The sequence below is a fragment of the Ceratosolen solmsi genome, unplaced genomic scaffold (assembly GCF_000503995.2).
Source record: "Ceratosolen solmsi marchali unplaced genomic scaffold, CerSol_1.0 scaffold1, whole genome shotgun sequence".
Classification (NCBI taxonomy): domain Eukaryota; kingdom Metazoa; phylum Arthropoda; class Insecta; order Hymenoptera; family Agaonidae; genus Ceratosolen; species Ceratosolen solmsi.
The window spans coordinates 5484924-5509264 of record NW_011948415.1 but is presented as its reverse complement, the minus strand read 5'-3'; the positions used below and the strand labels follow the sequence as shown (position 1 = coordinate 5509264).

Sequence of the window (24341 nt, the reverse complement as noted above, 5' to 3'; positions counted from 1 at the left end):
TGGGGCGATGTGGTGGAGCGTGCATGTGTAATTCTCCAAGAATTTCTGTACTCGTTACTGGTCCCTACCTGCCCTCACATACATCGAATATATTAAGGATATTTCCTGTCATCAATTGTACCGATGATATTTGAATTATCGCGAACAAGAATTGAATTTTTTGTTGTTGTTGTATCCTATAAGATTAAGGTGGAATATAAGAGCCGCAACGATGATTTTAGTATGATGAGATTAGTCTACGACCTAAGCTTTTCTACCAAATCGTCTCTACTCTTTCTTGCGTCGCAATTTCTTTAATAATCTAATTTAGCGTATAAAATATAAAGTTTATATCTTGCCAGTTAATATCAATTAGTAATATTATTTCAAATTCTTATATCAAATTCTGTCAATATAATTTAGAGCTACAAGCACAAATATAAATATAAGCAATTTTTCTCTGCTGTCCTTCTCATATTGCATTTATATTATCAAAAAATTTGATATTTTCATATAATAACAAATTCACACACACACACACACACACACACACACACGCGCGCGCGCGCGTTTCCCATAATTTTCATAACATTATTTAATTAGAATTAAGTTGAGCTACTTAAATCAATTCGACGATCAAGTAGTTTTCCAAGCTCATTCTTATATTCTATAAATTTTGGGCTATCACCGCGCAGAATTATGATGCACTTTGACTTTACTTATTGTTCGAGCTCGCCTCCTGAAAAAGAAGCTACGCCAACGATTATTTTACGGTTAACCGAGTGCATTTAACCCGTTGTAGAAATAATGAACAAAGTTTTCGAATTCATAAAAATAATATGAGTTTAGAATGCATTAATAGAAAGGAAATAAATAAAAGCGAGCTTGCAGATAATTTTGCCATAAAATAGAGAATAATAAAGGAAAAGTAAAGGACGCCATTGTTGCCAGTCTAAGCGATCTGTGTGGTATATTATTATTCTTGAGAATTGCTGCTAATGCGAAATGCAAAAATACTGAAATACGAATGAATTTCGGTCAGGGCTGGTAAGTGGCGGTTTTCACGAGAAGAAGCTGCTGAACGACCTCCTGGATTCCTACAACGTGCTGGAGCGTCCCGTACAAAATGAGTCTGAACCCCTTCAGCTGAGCTTCGGCCTCACGCTCATGCAAATTATCGATGTCGTAAGTTTAATTTTAATACTGTAATAATTAGCATGACCGAGTCACGCTTTAGCTATAACCAAACCTCAACACATTTTTACATAAGTTTCATTTGCAGTTATATTTTCGTCCTTTATTATTTATCATTTTTATCTTCCGCAGTCCTTCTAATGGTAAAATTTTATTATTACGTCATGTGCAATTATTTCAATGTATCGCAAAAGTTTACATCTCGTAAAGTGCCCAATGGACAAGAACTTTGTTCAAGTGTCATTTGTACGAAATTTACGTACGTGAATAGTAAAATGTCATGTCATTATATATAAATAATCTTCATTCTCAAAATAAAAAGTTATTTACAAAAAAAAAAAAGTGCTTATCGAGAATTAACAAATTTATATTTAAAATTATCATATAAGTATATTATTTATACAAAAAATATTTTAATTTCAAAGCACATAGAAATATTAAATTCAGCAGTATGTCTATAATAACAATAAATTATATATATTCTTATTAATTTTAAATAATAAAGCCTGTTATTCTAATACAAATTTTAATTCTTTCTTTTACTTGGTAACTCTCGAGTTTAATTCAGTAATTTAAACTTGTTATTTTATCAATTTAAAATAAAGTGGGACATTATATGAATAATTTAATCACTTAGTCGGCATTTGATTTATATATATATATATATATATATATATATATATATATATCTATATATTTATATGAAAAATGTCGGACTTTGACTGAAAATCTCAGGTTTCTCATATTTTATTTAACTAAAAACCTTTATAAAAGTATATTTTTGGATTTAATTTTATAATTTATGTACTAAAATCAATAATTAATCATTTTGTCATTCATTTCAATTTTCTCCAATAATACACAGTACATAAAAATTATCAATAGACATTTTAGAAGTTCATAGCAAATCAATCGATGTCTAGTTTTCATTTGTTTAATAGCAACTATTTCGTTATCCATTTCGTTTAATTTGTTTTGTATGATTAATTTTTGGTTTTTTTGTTTGTTTGTTTGTTTGTTTTTTTTTTTTTTTTTTTTTTTTTTTTTTTTTTACATAGACTTTAAATATCATATGCTATTTATTGTGTATTACTTTATTATATTTTTAAGTTATAGAAATTGTTATTTTACTATGCATAAAAGTTTATGTAATTTTATTACTTAGTTTTGTTTGAATGGCAATTTATACGTAATTGCTACCATTATGTATAAATATTAATCGAGTCTTTACAATATGAAAAACAGTTAAAAAATTTCAATGTAAATTCATATTATAAATACATTTTATTACAATATTATGTCATTTATCACACAGTCGATAACTTCTGTACTTATATAAAGTAATAAATTATGTTCTTTAATAAATTATATTTGTTAACGTAATTTTGTCGAATGAATAATATTCACGAACATTAAATTATAAATTTAAATTCATATATTTAGAGATTTTTTTTATGCAAAATTTAATTATAATTATTATTTTGATTTTAATGAAACTAGATTCCGATTTATGCTCAGTATATAGTTCAATTGTTAATTGTTTTTCTTTCCTATGATTGAGCACATAAATTTGCATATTAAAATTTTTTCTTTTAAAGTAATGAAAATTGCAGGAATAAGCTTTAAACAAGAGTTTACTATAAATGTATCCTTTAAGCATTATTTGAATTTTTAAGTAAATCTAAGTTTACTTAAGTCAAATATTGAAAATGCTATATAATAAATCAAATTTCTCGTTAAAAATTACGAAATTTATCCTACATTTTTGTAATAATTCCAATAATTAATACACGTAGATATTAGTTAATGTTTGCTATTGTGTATTTGAAATAAATTGAATAAAAAAATTTATAACCATTGAAAATTTAATAAGAAAATATCAAAAATACGTACAATCGTTGAAAATAGAAAATAGTAGTTCCTCACATTTTTTGGAAATACAGATAATTACCCGCGTGCATAATGTAAAGTTACGTTAATGCGTCATACTTGTGAATATAGGTCTTGCATACATTTTCGTCCATTTGGATGTTTTAGATATTAGAAAATGTATTCGTAGTAACATTTACTATAGTTTGTCAGCTTCGTAATTAGTACTAAGATGCAAGTGCATTTCAGTCAATATCCTTCTCTTGAAAATGTAGACGCTAGTTGAGTCAAATTTTATACTTCGCCATCTTTTACGGATGTGGTGACACTTTTGACACGCTCTTAATATATTCAGTGGATCGAAGCACTGAATTATTAATAAACGAAGAAAGAAGAATATTATATAATTAGTACTAAGATGCATCTCTTGGAGTTTATTACGTTGTGAATTTTCGTTTTGTCTATACCCATAGTTTATGAATGAATGAAATGAATTTTGTGTTAGTAATAATTATATAATGGAGGAAGAAATATCATATGTATGAAGTATAAATTACTTATATGAGATTATCGAATAAATTATCGTAAAATTTATCTATATAAATGATTATAAAAACTAATTTCAATAAATTTATTATCTTTACTTTGATTCTATTAACATTGCGCTCCAAGTATTTTTCACGTTTTGCGAAAGAATCTATTTTTATGCACTTAACACTTTGAAGTCTTATTCGTGGTAAAATCGAACATTCGTATGAAGAATATCGGAAGAAGAATAGATCAGAGTAGTATGCAAAGGTATTACTCGGAAAAGTTCAAACTTACCGATTCTAATTATAATGAATTTTGTATGTGGTATTTATTGGCCAAGGAGGCATTATGTAAATGTATTTCTTATGAATAACAATTGTTAATTTTGCAATCAATATTATAAAATATATGTTTTTTCTACGATTTGGCAATGAATTAGATGCCCTGCTTAATAATATCTTCAATGTTTTGAAATAATTTAGAAGAAATTTTTTTATAAATAATCAAGTTCACGTTCATCTATTACTTCTGTTTCAAACTCTTATCATTTTCTCACATTTCCATAATTTTTCTATAGCTTCTTACAAAGAATACTTTATAATATTTAAATGATTATTTCAACGTATTTTTCTATGTTTAGTTATATTGTTTATGGCAGTTAGGGGCATGTTCATACTTAATGCGACGAGCGCTTGGTTTTAATAATTCCTTCGACTAAAGCTTACTATAAAAATTGTTCGAGCGATATCTTATATAAAAGTGATACGTGAGTTGCTTACACCGCGCTAGAATATTATACCGCACGTTTCCGAATTATCTTAAAGATAGAGATAATTTGCACAAAATTTTATGTTCAAAAGTCGCTCTCTGAGTTCTCTGAGTTTATACCTTCTATCCCTACCTATGCTCTGTAGTTTTGATTTTTATATGAATATCAAAAAGGACTATAGAAAGTTACGATACAATTGATTTTTAGAGACCATCTTATTTAAATAGGCTATCGGTGAGATATTTTTCATTCATTGTATAACTATAGATTTTTAAAGTACATTCAAAAAGAAATCCGATATATGGAAAAGATATTATTTCATTTTGGGCAGAAATTTAATAGATATTAAATTTTTATTCTAAAATTACTTGTTTTGGTGAAATTATTCTAAATTCCCATACAGTGGAAATAAATTTTATGTCATAGATAAAGATAAAGTTTGATGAAATGATTAGAAGATATTCAATATCAACACGCTGTAAAAATATTAAAAATTAATATTAGTATTAATTATATTTGCATAAATAATCTTTTTAATTCAGTTTTGCTTGTAATTATTTATTAATGAAGTAATAAATATTACTGACTGATTCAAAGAAAATATTATGCTCAACAAAGCAAATATTAGATGATTTGTCATCGTAAATTTCACGTTAAGACTTAGCGAGTTGTAAGTTAAGTTCAGAATTTCACACATTTTGAATTATGTCCGAGTACATAGGCTGTGAGTTTGGGATTTACCCAATCATACAACATGGACGGACTTTTATATGAGAAAATATGGCGTTCTCATAGATTTCCCGTTGGAACTGGTTAGCACGTACGCGGCAATTCTTAGACGTAAGAATTTTTTGGTCGGTATCAATATTTCAAAAAAAAAAAAAAAATAATAAAAAATAAGGCTACATACAAGATATCCAAAATTATATATTGTACAATTATAGTATTATATTTTTGGAATTATTCTCGTTAAATTGCCTTCATTTGTGGATTGCGAATTTCAATTCGATTTTCAAATAAATGCATTAATACTAAAGTAGTTATTAATACTAAAGTATCACAAATAGGCCAATAAGCTTTTAATATATAAATTCTGTAAGAAATGAAATCTCCATATCATCTACATTTAATCAATTAACATTATATCCATTACTTGTTAGCGAATATAAAAAATTTCATAGTTTTACGTTGACTTTTAAATAGTGAAAATAAATAGAAAATTACAGCATTTGATAAATATTTAATATTAATTTTTATACGAAGTTTCTCTTTTATAATTTAGTGCATTTATGAAAAAGTTTAATTTATCACTATATTGAAAGTCAGGGAGTTATGAAAATTAAATTTTTTGCTGTAAGAAGAAAAATAGTAAATCGATATATTTGAAAGTGGCATAGAAAATGTTTTCTCTTCTTACTAATTATTTTATAAAATAAGTAAACTATAGTAGCTAAAATTTTAATATAACAAATGATTTAAGGAAATCTATGAGATAGATTAAATGAATATTTAATTAAAATTATTAAATAAATATGAAATATGTAATGTACGAAAGAAAGTAATATTTTCAGAAACAGCGAGAGAATGAATTAGGAAACAGAAGTAAAAGAGACAATACAGTCTGCACTATGTATGTACACAACTTTTTGTCGTTGGGAATTACGCATTCGTGAATATTGTCTATATATATATATATATATATATATATATATATATTTTTTTTTTTATTCCAACATGTGTGAACAGAATGTATGAATATATAAATTTATGTGCGAGCACACATTTCGTGTAACTGTGTTTACAAATAAATCATTCTGTTAAGTGGTATTATCAGCACGATTTTCATAGTAAATATTTAACACTTTACATTAATTTAGTCAACTTCAATTTTTATGTTTGCATTTTTAAATAATGTAAACGGCTATAAAACAACTAGTATTTTATATTATTTTATCATAAACACAAACATTTGATATATATATATATATATATATATATATATATTTATTTATTTGAAGATTTGAAAATTAATTGTAAGATTTGGATTGTAAAATATCACTTTTAAATTTATTCATTTAAAAATGTTAATAAATATATGCGATTATTTGAACAGTAATTAAATTTCTTATTTTTAAATAAATAAGAATATCGATTTTCTATTTTTTTTTTCAAGCTTTTTATTCGTTCAATTTTTAGTTTACCAAATAATTGATTATAAATCATGTAAATTATATGTACGTTACTTAAAGAAATTTATGAATTCTGTCGCAATTAAATTATTTTTATATGCAATACGAAATCACGGAGATATCACAGATTTAACAGAGCAAGTGTAATATGCATAGAAACTCGTATATTCTCAGAATTGCGATATTGATCAAATATTTTCAATGACTTGAGCATTTGATTTACGGCATTCATATTTGAAGGATTGGCTATGCCAATGGATAATGAAAACAAGAAAACAAAAGAATAGTGCAATGATTGCACGCTTTAAAATGTAGTATTTTAAAGATGAAGTATGGATAAAAAAGAAGAGAGATAAATAAACAAAATTAACCTTCCATGATTAATTATCTGATTTACTACTTTCCACTTAACATTTTTTTTTTTTTAATTTCATAGGTTATATTCATAATTTATAATTAATAATTTATTTGCATGACTATTTGTATCGGTATTTATTTTTACAGCATATTTCAATTTGCACTGTGTATTATTAAATGACACAGATTAATAAATCAACATTGAAGTCAATTTCATTTGATATAAATAATATATTTTATTTTAAGACTTGATTAATTTTGTACTGTACTCTTATACATCATATATCATTATTCTTTTATCTTAATAATATACAATTATATTTAGGATTAATGTTCAGGTAAAGTCAGTAAAATGTATTCATCCTATAAAAATTATGCACGCGCACGCGCACGCACGCGCGCACGCACGCACGCACGCACATATATACTTTTTATAAAATTATGATTATTTTTATTTTATTTTATTACGATTATTTACATAATATATTATAAAATTTTGTTTGTATAAAAAAGGGTATTTAAAGCAACTTTGAAAATAAATATTTTACATGTTAAACTATGTATTTAATATCCAAAATATATAAGAAGCTTTTTATTTTGAATTTTGTATGTACCGAGTAATAAGATTGAATTTCTATTTAAGGATCACTGCGAAATATCACCTTGTTAATTAATTGAATTCAATTCGTATTATTTGATATGAATTTTATTGTACTAATTATCAATAATATCAATCATAACTGTATAAATAGATTCTATGTATATAATTATTTAAAATTTTATTTTGATGCAATTAAAATATTTTTCTTCTTTAATTGTGATTTAATTTTTAAATTTAATAATAAATAATGGAATAGAATTCTTACTATAATTATTAGAAAAATACATTATTTTCATATATAACGTTTTTTTGTACTCTTAACAATAAAATAATATGTTTTCTCTGCAATTGTGCAAAGTAATTTTTATATAATTATTTACTTTAGTTATTTCTAAATTTTATTTAAATATTTGATATATAATTTTCATAAATTTGAATAAATTTAAGTCTACTTAATTTTTAAAAAACAATATTTATTGCTTAGAATTAAATTTCTCTACACTAAATTTATATTTATTTATATTATAATAAAACAGTACACCTTATCGTTTACATGAAAATTGAAAAAACGTATCTCATTTTTTATGAAACGATTACATTTCATATCTACGATTACATTTCCTACATCTCATATCGTATCATGCATTTTGGACGAATATTAAAAATATTAATTTTACTAAAACATAAGATATAAAAAGGTCATATATATATATATATATATATATATAGGTCTAATGGTCGGTTAGAAAAGGATGCATGCAGTAGGGATATCTCAGACTATAAATATCTAAAAAGAACAAAGCATGGAATATTTTCTTACATTTTATCGAGTCTTATAATATTTTCAGTTATAAACTCAGGGCAGAAAAAAAAATGTTATCTTTTATTTAAATTAAATATTTTTATTAAAAAAAAAAAAAAAAATGCAATAACAATTGCACAATATACAATTATTCTTTTATTATGTTCTTATTTTTGTCGATGTTTTCAGCATATTTCAACATATAGTTATACATTATTTTTCAGTTATTTTTACGATACTTGCATTATTTAAATATACATTATTTTCGACACATTTATATAAATATATAATTTTTTTTTTTAATAATATTGTAAAAAAATGAATCGAATGAAAATATTCATGTGATAGTAATGTGTATAAGAATGACTTGTAAAAGTTATATTTCCGTTGAATATTTGTAATTTCTTTGTTTCCTAACATCAAATTTCTATACATTTTATAGATAATTTTTATTTTTTCTGAAATTATATAAATTGTATCAGATATAAACAACAGTAATTACTTTTATCGCTATTTTTTAAAAAATTTTTTTGTCAAACCATTACAATTTAAAAAACTTTTATTTAACGCTATACTGATATCGTATCAACAATAGATTAATTTTTTTTTTCTTTTTTTTTTCTTTTTTCATACTTTTTCGTTTTTGTGGAGAAGCTATGGGCGTAACGAGACCACACGTATATCATGCTGTCATAATCACAAAGCTTGGGTGAGAGAAATAGATAGGACAGAGAGAGAGAGAGAGAGAGAGAGAGAGAGAGAGAGGACCACTAGAGTGCGTGTTCAAGTGGTCGTTTTTCGCAGACCTCATGGGCGCAGTAGGCGTGTCATTAAAATTACGTCGTGGTCTCATCGAGTTAACTCTTTACCTTGTACGGTATGAGCGTACCAAGGCTACTGTGTGTTTAGTACTTTGAACATAATCTAAGTACGTGAAAACAATTCTTCAAATGCAGTATCTACGGGCATACCTGTGTAAGCGTGTATGAGGGCGTGAGTGCGCCCGTGCGTTTCTGTATATGGGTGCGCGCGTGCGCGGATGTGTTTAGTGTAGATGAATATGTGTATATGCTCGGATTATATACAATTAAAATTAGACATATGGAAATTAAATTATATTGTAATTGTAATTAATCGAATAGCTTTATTTTATCAATTTCATAGTATTATACCACGTATTAATAGATAAGATATTTTATTAGATAATTTCAGGTATTTAATACTTGTATAGTTAATTTTATATTTTATAATTAAAATATTCAATATTAGTTGATAGTTATTAAACTAAAATTATCATTCAGGATTCTTGAGCATTTTTTCATTAGTGCAATTCAATCTTCTTACGAATCATTGTCAAAGCTAATTTATTAATGATATAATTAAATAAAAAAAAAAAAAAAATTTAATATTACTTTTACTAGTTTGTAATAAATATTTCGTTGTAAATTTAATTTCTATTAATTAAAGTTTTAAATGAAGTTTTTATTCGGCAGTTCTTAATATAAAGTTTTATCGCGTTGTTAGGAAGAATAGTTGAATATTTTTCAACCAATCCATAACTATGAACAAAGTTAAATATGTAAATTAAATTATGAAACTTTCATGATATATTCATAAATCTTTTCAATGATATATTTTGTAAATTTTCTCATAGCTAACCGTTTATATATTTACTCACAATATCGCATTAATAATGTTTAATGTATAATTATAATGAAATCATTAATTTTAATATTAAATTTTATACTCATTTATATTCCAAATATAGTAATACGAAAACTGAGAGACATTTATTTTTATCACGCAATAAATAATATTAATTTTTTCTTTAAATTCATTTGATATCGGAAACTGTACATAAACCACATATGGGAACTAAAAACCGTTTCATATAGTATTTAAACAAAATTTATTTTCATTTGATTATAATTTGTTATAGTTTATTTGCATACTTTCTAGTAAAAAGATTTGACGTTTTGCATAATAACAGTTTGCTTTGAATTTTGTCCGAGTTCGGTCAACGTTTTAAAATGAAAATTCTTGTTGAGAGATTTTCGAAAAATTAATTAATGGAGAATTTTTATTTGAATTACAATTATATGAATAAATTAAAATCGATTTTTTAACTGTTTAATAATATATTTTTAAATTAAAATTATTAATTTAATGGGAAATTTTAGATAATCTAATGCATTAATCAAGTCGAATTCCATAAGTAACAAATATTGAAAGTATGGTAAATGAAAATTAAAAAAATTAAATGAACTAAATTTTCATGATATGTTTTAAATAATTAGTGAACAGCATAGATATTCAAAATGGCTATAAATGTACAAACTGCCTAAAAATAAAATTGTAAAGCTTTTTTTTTTTTTATGTACATAGTAATAAAGTAAATAAATATTTTCGTGTATTTTAATTTGTCAGTTTCCAATAATTAAATGATACAAATACATAAATTCGTTTTTAATTTTGTTTCTTTTTTTCATTTTTTCATTTTCGTAATGACTGTAAATATAAATTCTATTACGTAGTATTATTACGTATAACATTAGTTGTTATAAATGATTATATTTTGCTGTATTATGGTATTTGATAAATTAAAATTTCTATAATATAGAATTATACAAATAATATAGGCAAGTTTTGTATTTGTAGAATTATATATTTATATTTGATAATAATTATTTAAACCTTCGTTAATAGATAAAAGAGCACGATGTTAAGATTATCTCTTGTAGATTATATAGAGAAAAGCTTCAAGTATGTAATTAAAAGTGTGTCCATTTTTTAAATGTAACCAACATCATGTGGGATTTAAAATAATGAGAAAAGATGGAGAATGATAAAAGTCGTTGCATTAAATGGAATAAAAATGTATAAAACTTGGAGGTAAAGTTATTATACGTTTCGGTAAATTCGGTATAAACATTTATTAAATGTCACATTAGATTTAGGAAGTTTTCCCAGTTATCGAGGACAGCATACTTTTTTGGTTGTTCTCTTTCTTTTTTCACTTTTTTTTTCAAGTTGAGCAGACGCTAGCCACAGGCAACGACATTAGCTTGTCCAGGGTTACCGTGTGGGTGTTTCGTTTTTGTCTCTCTTTGTTGGGATATAGCCAAGAGGCGAAGATCTTTTTGTCAAATGGTCGACACTAGCTCGACACGATGCCAAGACCAGTGAGAAAAAATGGTGGTTAGACAACCTAGACGTGCAACCCCCACGGCAATGTATGGAAAATAAGAGAAAAGAAAGTAAATGAAAACATATGGAGAATGTCGAGGGTGGTTCGTCTGTTGCATTGTTATATTTTGTTCCTCTTTAATTCATCGTTTTTCTAAGTTTTCATTGGTCAAGCATTTTATTGGTAGACTAAAAATGTTCATTGTTTTTTATTTATTCAGACAGTGTTTAATTTTTCCGGTGTACAAAGATAGTCAGTACATGTCCAAATAGATGAATTGATTGATTGGATGATAGATCGTAAGATGGATTGGTCTATTGATTCGTATAAATATAGATAGGTAATGAGAAAAAAAAACTAATAAGAGAAATTAGATAGACACTGACCTTGTCTACCTATAACCGTTACTCACTACTTTTTATTCAAATTATAAATCGATTCTTCATTTTCTTATTAATATCATGAATTATTCTTCGTCTTATTTATTTTTCTTTTTTTCTTTACAATATTATAAAAAATTAATAATAAATTATTCTGTTCATTATTTGGTAACCTAATGTCTTAGACAAACTATACATTTTTATTGTGAGAAATAATAAAAATTATATAAATAGATGCAATTAGCTGTTATTTATTTTCTAGTTTTCGGTTACGTAAATTTTTTTTCTAAAAAGACTTGTAATAAGAGTTCCATTAAAAAATTTTAATATATAAATGTTGATAAAACGTCGATTAAAATAAGACAAAAAAATTATATTTTTAACACATGCGGTGTTTACGTGTGCGCTCTCTCTCTCTCTCTCTCTCTCTCTCTCATACACACATAAAAATGATTTAGTAAATTTAAGTGTTTATAGTACAAAATTTTTAAAAATATGGTATACATTTAAAAAAATGCATATTTATAAAATATGTACATATATATATATATATATATATATATTGACATTTAATTTTATATAGGGAACTCTAATTTTAGAATTAAATTTTTGAACAAATATTGACTTTTAATAAATTTTATTGTCTTCACTTTGCAGACATTGATTGCCGTATTATAATTTATTCATGCATCGAATTTTTTGAAATGTGTTTTCATTTAATTTTATATCCTTTTCAGAAAAAGTTGAATATCACAAATAAAAGTATATTATTATTGAATTAGTAGAATAATTTTAGTGAGCAAATAGACCGTAAGTACTCTATTTGTCTGATATTAATTTTTTTTTTTTTTTTGTTTTTGTTTTTAAATAAATACAATTTCATATTAATAATGGTTAACTGACAAGGTATCACGTTGCCACCAAACCACCTATTTTCTTTATAAGCTCAATTGGAGTTTGGTACGTAGCCATACTGCCAAAGGCAATACTCCCTAAAGAAGAGTTAATCTCTAAGCCACAATAAAGATCAAAATCAGGCAAAGACTGCATGTAGATATGTCATTGCAATCCGCACCGATGTAGACTCGGCGAAATCTACAGTTATCCATTCCACGTTTGTGCTAGGCTAGTTGCACGTCAATATCCACGTACGCTGATAGGATTTCGTCCTTTGTTATTATGTTTAGTCACATAAAGAGCAACAATCCAACTCCTCAGACCTCTTTCGAACAAGACTACCAAATCAGCTAAATAGTCAGCTCCGAACAATTGGATATCGTGACCAATGGAACTGTAGAGCGCTGAATCATCATTATCGACCGCGGATGATGATAGCCTTCGGATAAGACTGAGTCTCAAATCAGATTCATAAACTATCCAGAGCCGGTTGTTACTTAAATTAAGGCGTAGCGGAAGCTGACCGATTAATGTCTCTTCACGATCAGTTACGCGAACCTTCATAGATAGGAGAAGACTATTATTAAACGTTTGACATTTCTCGGGTGTAATATAATGGAAAATTATATCGAATGTTTATAAATTTAGCTCAAATTGAATTGTACGTTCAAATAATCGATAATTAACGAAATCCCTACGATTGCCACAATATTGATTTAACAAACTAATGTAAAATATGTTGATTTTTAAAGATACGCTACGCTACGAATGAGTTGAACGCTTTCTTTATTTCGAGTCTGTTGAAAGTTTTATTTTTCACATACATTACGAAATAACGATTTATGATGAACATTAATTAATTAGTACTTTGATTAATTGTCGAGTACATTAACTAATTAGAACTATATATAAAATCGATAAAATCAATTCGATAAATTAATAAAAAATTAAATCAAGCGTGTATTTTGTGTTATATTCATTTCATTTATTATCAAATTGCAATTAGTATTTGCTTTTTAAAATATTGTTTCGTTCTTCAATTAGCGATCGACTTCGTATCCCACTAATTACTAAAACACAAAGTATAAAAGAGAAACGGAAGAAAAAAAAAAGAAAGGCTAAACGATGTGTGGCGCGTATGTGTTCTATGGAAGGAGAGTTAAAGAAAGCTAGAAATATATATATATATATATATATATATATATATAGATAGATAGATAGATAGATAGATAGATAGATAGATAGATAGACAGATAGATAGATAGATAAAACGAGAAAGGAGGAAAGGCGGAGAGAGAGAGATGAACGACGGTGAGAAGGGTTCGCGACTCGTAATCTCTTCTGCATATGCTTATATGAGCAAAGCCAAGCAGTTTTCTACATATCTAGGCCACACGAGTTGAAGCTACTGCCAGTGTTACGTGTTGAAAGGAGCAAAAAGAAAGGAACAAAAATATATAATCTGAGAAGGATGACCTTGAATAAGAAAAAACGTAGATGAAAAATAAACCATAGTCGGTATTGTCTACATAAAAGTAAAAATACTATCATAATACGCTCTTTTATCTATTTTTTAAATAGTACTTTAGCCTTTCTTATAAAAAAAATTTTAATTAAACGCACGGTTCATTAGACTTGTGTTTTTCTCCATTCTTTATTTTATTCTAGTGTTATTTCAACAACTGACGTCTTTTACACTTCTTTTCACTCTGTGATTCTTTTTTGCTTTGTTCTTATCTCTTCGTTTCTCTCATTCTTGACCGTGGTTTCCAATCCCAAGCGAGTGACCGAATCGCGAACTTTTAATTAACCGCTATGTAGAAGAGAAATTGAGTAGGTAGGGGTTGCTTCTCCTAGTGGATATTTACAAAAAAGTAAGGAGGTTGAAACTGGAAAAGGAAGGAGGGGTAGAGACAGGGAGAGAGGGAGAGAGAGAGAGAGAGAGAGAGAGAGAGAGAGAGAATGAATAGTGGCACGGGTAATTTGCCCGTTCACGCCCTATTTAACGGCAAAACTTTGGTTTACAAGCAGGCGGACTGGAATTTTTGCATAATATGACACTAAACATATATTTTTTTTATTTTTTGTAACTTTTTCTATATTTTTTATTTAGACTTCTGTTTTTTTTTACATTTTTCATCTTCGTGTTTTTGTCCTTTTTGTATAAAATGATTGACTATCGTCAGATCCATGTAGATACACAGAGCGTGTATTTGTCACGAATTTAGTTATAAAAAAATTGATAGTAATAAAACATTCTAATTATCACACGTGAAGTAAAAATTGAAACTTTGATTTATATCGACAATATCATTTATTCTTGAATCTAGTAATTGTTGATGCTAATAATCTTTTTTGAAATAATGATTCAAAATTAATGGCAAATCGATATTTAAAAACTTTACTTTGTTGTTGATTTATCGTAATGTATACAGTAATTAGTCTTCAGTGATTGAGTATTCATGAGCTAAAAAAATACTGACTTTCGAATTAATAAAGTAGAGCTAATTGCTTGTGCAATATCAATTTTACTTCTTAGCTTTAAGCTTAAACGATAACTAATAGGAATAAAGTGAAATATTTAGTTTCGTTATCTAGAATCTTAAATTTAATTTTGCTATAAAAGTTGTTTTCTTAATTAAGATGCACAGACCATTTAATAGAAACAATACGTATTGATTATTTACATATTTACCAATCTTATTGATTTTAATACGAAGTTTAATATAAAGTCTATACGTTGTAATGCAATTGCTAAGCACTCAATTTATTTATTCTACATCACTAAATTATAATATTCGGCAGTAAATTTATCTTCTTTCTTCCAAAGCATATAAAACACTAGCATGAAAATCTTCTCGATCCATTTCAATGAGAACATCGCTAAAAGCCAAATGTCGTTCTCTGATCGCAGTCGTTATCGGTGTGATTATTCAACGAGACTCAATTGACGCTCAACTACTTAATAAAAATATTAAAATGAATGTTTTTTCATTCAACAATCGATCAATAAGTTTCCAGATTCTTCTAAAGTACAAGCTTCCGTAAAAGAACATTTATGTTATAGATTGTGCACTTATCGGGGTATTTAGCAGATGAAACGAAGCGTTCGGATTAGGCGTCGATGCTGTTCCGAATAATCACGTGTTTCTTTGCGTGAACTTATTTGAATATAATAATTTAATGTAAAATATTAAGGACATCGTTAATGTTGACCAAATTATCGATTCATAATGCAAAACTTGCCATTAATATACAATGAATGCGTGACTAAGTTTCGTGTGTTGGCATGTTAAATTAAGCCATGCATTAGTGTGACAAATTATAAGGTGTATTAGTTGATTGAATTCGCAAAATTTAATGTATGGAATAATTACTTTTAAAAGTAATATTACTTTTGAAATGTTATTTACGATTTTTACAAGTTTTCTGACGCTATAAAAAAATCCTATCATACATCATGATGAGTTACGTAATAGTTTTTCAGATAGTAGAACAGACAATTATTATATGTTATAACTACTAACTACGGATTATATATTTAAAATTAAAATTACAAATAATTCGACATTCGTATTAATTATTATTCATTCATTTCGTTTTCAGATGTTTATTTTAATAGTTTCATGTAGAAAATAAAAAATCGAAATTTTACATCTGTGTCTATATAGAAATATACTAGATAAAATAATATAAATTAAATATTAATTACTAATATAATTTTATAAATATAAATTTGTAGATCGACGACAAAATTAATGCTGAAATACAATTAAAGTAAATATTTACAGTAATAAGGTAATAAAAATTGTAACGTTTTTAAAAAATATATGTGAGCAGAATAAATATTTATTTCATAAATCAAAACTTTCATCGGAACTTAATACCTTCATGGATGAAATTACATAAAACACAGAAGGAAAAAAAAACAAAAAAAAGGAACAAAAAAAAAAACAAAAACAAAATTGAACTGGCAGCTCTAACAGGCGATACAATTTCTCTTAAAAGGTTATCCTGAGTAAATTTGTTTCTTAACTCGAAGAAATTGATTCGAACAAAAGACCGATTAGCAGAGTAAGAGATTCTTCACCTTTTTCTCGTGGATTTATTTCAAATTATAAACCCACATAGTAGGTCATTTTATCTTTTGTATCGCGTATCGACAGTAAATTTTAACAGCGACGTACGATGAAGAAGCACCTAAAGTTTTATAAATGTAGGAAGAAACTTTTCTCCATATAAAGATTTGCCTTTACATTTATTTGTTTTGAAAAATTTTGATAATTTTTGTTTTTCAGTAAATTATGTAACTAAATACGTTTGAAATTTATTGATTGGAAATAAAAGGAATGCCATTTGAAAAGAACTATAGAAACACATTTAAAACCATATTTCATACACAGGTTTCTAGGTGTATTTTATTACAGTGGCTCAATTGCAAGGAATTCAACTGTTTGAAAAATTTAATTTCATAATTGAAATTCTGGTTTTTATCAATGTTATTTTTAGTATAATAAAATTTTTACTATTTTTATTTTAATATCTTGTACAATTGTCAGATAAGTTACCATTAATACGTTTGAAATATCGTATAAAAACGTTATTTCTTCCTTCGTTTTATAACTATTTATCATTCAATCAAATTCTTCGGAAAAAAATATTAATTATAAATTTTTAGATAAATTTTTGATAAAGATTTCATTGTCATTGATTATTCTGTCAAAATTTTTTTTTTTTTTTAATACATCTTACTCTAGTCTCTCATATAAACAACATCACTTGTTTATTTCAACGTATTATATTGCAAATGCCATCTGTATTTAATCGCAAAATAACTTATTCAAAATTAATGCTTCCACCCGGGAAGGAACAAAATTCCGTTTCACTTCTAAATAGGACTTATGCACCCACTTTCCCACTCACTTGCTCTTTATCTTTATCGCTCTTCGCTATTCTTTGTCCTCTCTTCATCTTCTGTTCCGTTGTTTATAACTTCCTGCTGGTTAGCTTTGAAGGCTTTTGAAAGCTTCATGTGGGTTGGTTATGTTATCATCTCGTCTCATTCTTCCTTTTCGTAGGTCTTCATGACTGCAATAGCGGTTATGTGGGTGGCATCTTGTGATTCGGTATAACCCAAGGAACTTTATAGCCATCTTCAGTCCAGACTCGTGCTCCACGAATTTAATGACTACAAGGTCCCCTATATTGAATTTTGTTGCTTTCTGTCGTTGTGTCGCTATCTGTTGTGGTGTCGGTTATTTTGTTCCTGTATGCACGTAATGTACTACTTCACTTTTTCATATAATTTAATATCCCCTTGACATCGAATTTTCATCTTGAGTTCAATAATTCTCTCTTAATGGATATCTTCAATATTTTATGGTTTCGTTGAAAATATATTAAAACGGCGCTATCCAACTTATTAAATTTCTTAGTCGTTACTCGATTCACTTTGTTTAGATATTAATACTTTGGATTTATCTAAATAAATTTCTCTTACTATAGTTGAAATATTACATCTTTACCAATGGAACTTTAGCATCGAATAAGTTCAACTTATCTACTTCACATACCTGTGTTTGTATCGACATATCCCCATAAATAATAATAAGCCTTTGTAGATTCCTGTAGTATTGCTGTGAAAATTTAAAGTTTTCAATATTCCATAGGGTTTATCTACATCTAGATGATTATATTTATTTAATGAAACTATCATTTGTTATGAATAAATATTCATAGTATTTTTTATTTTTTTTTTTTTTTTTTTTTTTTTTTTTTTTTTTTTTTTTTTTTTTTGTTTTAATTAAAATATATGGCCGTACTTTTTAAGATTGGGACAACGCACTTTATCTCGAAACCCCTCTTATTTTTTATTCTAGCGGGTTCCGAAAGCAATTACGGATGTATTTTTCCATTTTCCGTTCTATAAACTTAATGTGCTACTCTTGGTTAAGCAACATTTATCTTCATAGTTTGTCTTTATAATTTCATCATTCAGAAAATATCAAAACTCATTCTTTCTTCCTACAGGCTATATTTTTAATTCCTTATAAATAACAAAAATTTCATTATTTCATTTTACTTCGTTACTCAATGTTTTACAACGCCACCGCTATATATTTCGATTTTCATTAATATTTTCATCCTTGTTTTTGCTATTCGTTTTCTCAAGTCAATTAACCTTTTTTTTCATAAATTTAATGTCTGCTTCTAAAATAATCGACACCCCTTAATCAGTTATTACTCCTCAATCACTTCGCTTCCACCTTTTAAAATTAATATGCATCGATTCAATTTTTTACATTTAAAACTTTGTATAATTTTTTCGTTTAGTTAATTTTAGATTTCTCTGATGTGTTCATAATTATCTACGGCAATTTTGAACTCTATATGCGCTATTTACTGTACTCTGAAACGGACCTGTACTCTTAAAAAGTTTTGAAAACCCTCTCTCTTATTCAGTCGGTTTTAACCGCTGATAGTACCTGTTATCGATTTCATTTACCTCGTTAAAGAGGTCGGAAAATTCTATCCTCTTGAAATTTGCTGAAATTCGTTGGACGAATATCTTTCTATCTCTTCATCTAAATTCGTTACCATCTAATTTAGTATCCTGTCGTATATTTTTATTCGCATATTCCAGATAGCTAATACTTCCCACTGGTTCTTTAACTTGGCCTGTATTTGCAATTTAGTTATCTAACGGGCAAACATCAATTGCAATCCTACTTTCGTAAACTCTCCTTAATCCATTATCCTTTGTACCTTGAACAATAACCATACGGTCTAATGAGTGTTTATTGAGCTACTAAGCATCTTTCTTACGACCTCTATAACTATACATCGGAGTCGTTCGCTGCTCACTCTACTTTCACTTGCACAGTCTTCTCTCCCACCTTGTTTCCATCAAACTTCAAAACATTTACCACTATACAAATGAAGAAGGAAATCCATTGCTTGATAGCGATGTATTATGGAAGTGGCTGTGTTGCTTTTAATTCTGCCGTAGCAACAACGTCAACAACCGGTGAAGTCCGAGCGATTTCAATGGTACAGGGGCCACTCGAGAGCCACTTGCAGCTCCAATCTGGCTTACAAGGATGTTTTCCTAGTTTCCTGATCTCTCTGCTACTCTGGTTATGCTATACTTCTTTTTGCGTTTTCGCCAATTGCAGCCGCGTCAGAGTCAGTTGCAGGGTAAAGCTTCCAGATCTGCCTCCATTTATACGCAGCCTCATAATTTTTAATTTTGCAACAAGTTTCCAACTCGAATCACTTATTTTTCCTCCGCGCTATATCTCTCCTTCTCTCTTTCATCATAAAATTACTATAATGCTTGTTTGCCATTCTATTTTTGCTAATATATCCTCTGTAAAGCAAGTGTTCTAACAATTCGTATAAAGTAGATACCCTTTTTTTTTTTATTCTCTACTCGTTAAAATAAAGTAGATACTTTTTTCATTCTCTTCTCATTAAGCGAATAGTTCGCAGTTAGCATTGTTCGTATGTAGCATTTCACGTGCATCTTTGCTATGCAAAATATTTACAAGATTATTTGACATTACTTACCCATTACTTTATTTCTCTTTATCTTTGAATTATTGAAACGGCAATTTTACTTTCCCGTTTAGTCATTAGCTACATTGTTTACACTTGAAACTGATGCTCCTGCTCACAGCACTTCCATCCGGTTTCAATTTGCAAAGTAAACTCACTCTCGTATTTATTTTCACACTACACGTGACATTTCATGCGAAGACGTGCTTTACGCTATTTGCAGATGCAAACAAATTAAATAACATTTTTTTAATTTATGGTAGTTCTCTACTAATCTCAACTATCTCATATACACGTCAACATGAAAAAAGGCTTCTACGATGTGTAAGTAATTTTTAGGTATTAATTTCATTGACGTATTTGATAAGAGATATTGTATATTTGTGTGTGTGGGTGGGTGGGTGGAAAATACGGGCGTACCTTCAATAGAATAAGGGTATATTCGAACTGATTCTGCCTTCAAGGAAATAGGAAGCTTACTTTTACATGCTAATGCTACGCTACGCTGCCCGCTCTCACCCTTTTCTCTTACTTTCACAAATTTACTCATTCATCTCTTTTCCTATTCCTTTCATGCTCTTAGTTTTTCCTCTCGTTATTATACGCTCACTCTCACGGTTTTATACACTCAGACTTTTTCTTACTCTTTAACGCACATATTTTCTCTTTCGTTCTCGACTTTACACTTGCTCGTCTATTGTCTCACCTGCTTTGTTCTCTCACTCTCGATTTTCTCTGCTTCCCTTAGTTTTATTAATTTCTTATTACAGCGTACTATATATTTCAAATAATATAGTGCATTAACTTTTGTAAATATAGATTTGTCATTTTTTTAATATAATTTACTTCTTTAAATAAATGCCGTTTAAAAGATAAATTATTTATGCTCATTATATGTTAATTGATTGAAAAGTTTCAAAAACTCTTGTATAAATAAATAAATCACATATCATTTTTTTGTAAGCAAACATTTTTTTAATTGGATACTTGTTTTCATGAGCGTAAGTATTGTTTTTCGCATTAATTCGGTACAAAATAATTTGTGTGAAAAAATAACATAAAGGAGATAACTCACCTTACTTTATATCTAATTATTTACAATTTATCTTTAAAGTATATAATGACTCTATAAAGTAAAATTTATTCTCTGATATTCTTATATAGCATATAAATTATTTTCTCAAAATTTCTAATCTTACCATAAGATAAATAATTCACCACAATATTTGATTGAACGGCTCATTTCTCTTTATTTACTATCTTCTTCCACTTTCTAACCGCAAAGTCCACCGGAAATTCTAAGTAGACTCATCAGGTGGTACCATTTCGATGATTTTTCGCGTCCAGTATAGTATCCACTACTGCCATATTAATGTCCCAAATTCAAGGTCATTAATGGAGTAACGATAATACATAAATAAAATCTCTATATCCAATAATGTAATAAAATAGTAAAACTGTGATACTTTAATAAACTTATCTTTTTAAAATAATAATTTTTTTTTTTTTTAATACGATTTTTTAACTTCATATTTTATGGATATTTTTGGAAATATTGAACGAAAGCGATGAATGATTAAAAAAATATTTCATTTATTTTTAGATTAATTTATTAAATTAATAAGATTTATGGAATTTATCTATTATGTATATTTAAAGAATTTTAAGTAATAAATAAGATTGTATGAGTTTAATTTTAATTTTAATTTCAGTTGAAGTTTAATTTGAAATTTAATTATAATTATTTTGCGATTGATAAACTATTATTGACGTTTTTTATCACCGAAAAAGAAAGCATGTAAAAAATAAATTTTAGTTGCGAAACTAAATAGAATGAAAATTTCGAAATATAAGTTTAAATTGTTTCACTATGAACAATAAAAAAAATAATGGGAAATATATACATACATTTGATTTATGTAATTACAGAGTAGAAATGTATAGTATAAATACCATTTATCTGTATAAAAAATATGTTTCACTGTAAATCCTTTTTAATGGCACTTTATTAAACACATCTCTATTATATTTATCTTTATTACGAGCGCATGCGTATATACAAATTAACGTATTCGCTCGAATTTCGTAGTGAAATTATAACAGATTATGGTGAAATGTGTATTTATTGCGAAACAAATGAATTTGTGTATAAAAGCTATCTAAAATGAAAAAAAAAATATATATATATATATATAATTTTTAGTAAAAGAAATATTCTATAGCCAAATATTGTACCTATATGTAGGTAAATAATTTAAAACATTTTGTTTTAATTTATTTTATTATACACATACTCCACAAATGTACCATAAATACATATATTTTAGCAAATAGGTGCATTGAATTTTAATGAAATCAAACATGGTTTGCTTAATAATATGAAGGAATACAATATCATGTAGATTTGATAATTTAGATTAATGTTGCATCAAGCTGTTTCATACGGTCAATATATATATATATATATATCATCACTTATTCATATATTTTTTTTTGTATAATTGTACAATTTCAGTGATTGGATTTCCCACCTTAGGCGACACATTGATTACTATTGACATATTGATTTTTTTTTTTTTAATATAATTTTCGATCTATATAAGACCCAAAATAATATTGAGATTTCGTCCAATCAAGATAAAAGTATATTCATTAATTCTTTTAGTACCGAATTAAAATCACTCAAAGATATCTCAAAGTCATGGTAATTCCCTAAGTTAATTACATCGTATTTTTTTATTGAATTAGTGAATAGAATGCAACATTTTATATAATGTTTAATATAAATGAAGACACAATTTTTAAATTCACTGAACTTTAGCATACGTAATATAACGTAAACTTTATTATTTACCATGAAATTACAAAAATAAATTTATTAGTTTACCAGTCATCGAAAGTCTAGGTCCAATAGTAATTATAACACGTATGTGTACTCAGAGTGGATCTTATTTAATTGTATCGTCCACTATTATATACATTTAATGACAATATGCCTCGAATGACGTTTGTTCCTCCACTATAAATTAACAGAAAATCCCATTTGTTATTGATGAGCTTTGATGTTCATGAAGCGTAAAACTGAACGATTTGCTTCTTCTCTTGCTTCGGGGTTAGTTCAACTAGCCACCTCATTTGCAGTGACGAAACGTCCTCTGATTTTTCAGACTTTAGATTTGATTAATCAGATTAGAAAGATACAATTAATCAGCTAATGCTTGTGTAAGTAAAAACCATGTTATATATATATATATATATATATATATATATATATGGATTAGCATTGAAAAAATTAATTATTATATAAAATTTGTAAAATTCGCTTAACTAGGTTTTAATTACATTTCAAATGAATGTCAATTCAGATTTTCAATTTTCGATTTGACAAAAAACCCACGTAGCTACTTCCCAGAAATTTAAACATCATTCGTGGTATTCGATACCTCTTTTCACTAACACTCCAGTTATTATTAATTATGATTATTAATATTTTTTATTAATTATAATGTCATGGTGTTTATATAACTATTAAGAGTAGAATTGTGCTTTAAAATAATTACTGTGAATCGAATTATATTGGATATTGGATGGTGAAAAAATCATTAGTGATTGATTTTCATATTACTAAATCAATTAATTCAAGCAACTAATTAAATACAGAATCTCAAAGTTATTTTATGTGATTGCAATTTAATATTTTGATTTTATTTATATATTTAAATATTTAATCAATCAAATTGTTAATTATATTATCAATTTATTTTGTATAAATAAATGTATTTCTATCGTGTCCTAGGATATTTCATTAAATTTTATGAATAGTCTTAACGATAAAACATAATCACTAATAATATAGTTCACTTTAAAAAGCTATTTAAAGTTATTTTTTTGCAACTAAACTTGATTAAAAGTATTTATTGATTGTCAATATTCATAAATGTGTCATACGTAATATAAATAGATATCTCTATTACAATTTGTATTTCTCTGAAAGATCAGACAAGCTTAGTAAACTTTCTAAAATGATTT

The 24341-nt window shown here is 26.7% G+C and overlaps 1 protein-coding gene across 1 annotated transcript in view; it reads left to right on the top strand.

Moving 5' to 3' along the window:
- nAChRa7 (nicotinic acetylcholine receptor alpha7 subunit) overlaps positions 1-24341 on the top strand; it is an 86194-nt gene that overhangs the window by 23728 nt on the left and 38125 nt on the right. Inside the window, exon 2 of the mRNA XM_011507722.1 lies at positions 1022-1164. Coding sequence (XP_011506024.1) covers positions 1022-1164 — 143 coding nt within the window. The remainder of the gene's footprint in view (positions 1-1021; positions 1165-24341) is intronic.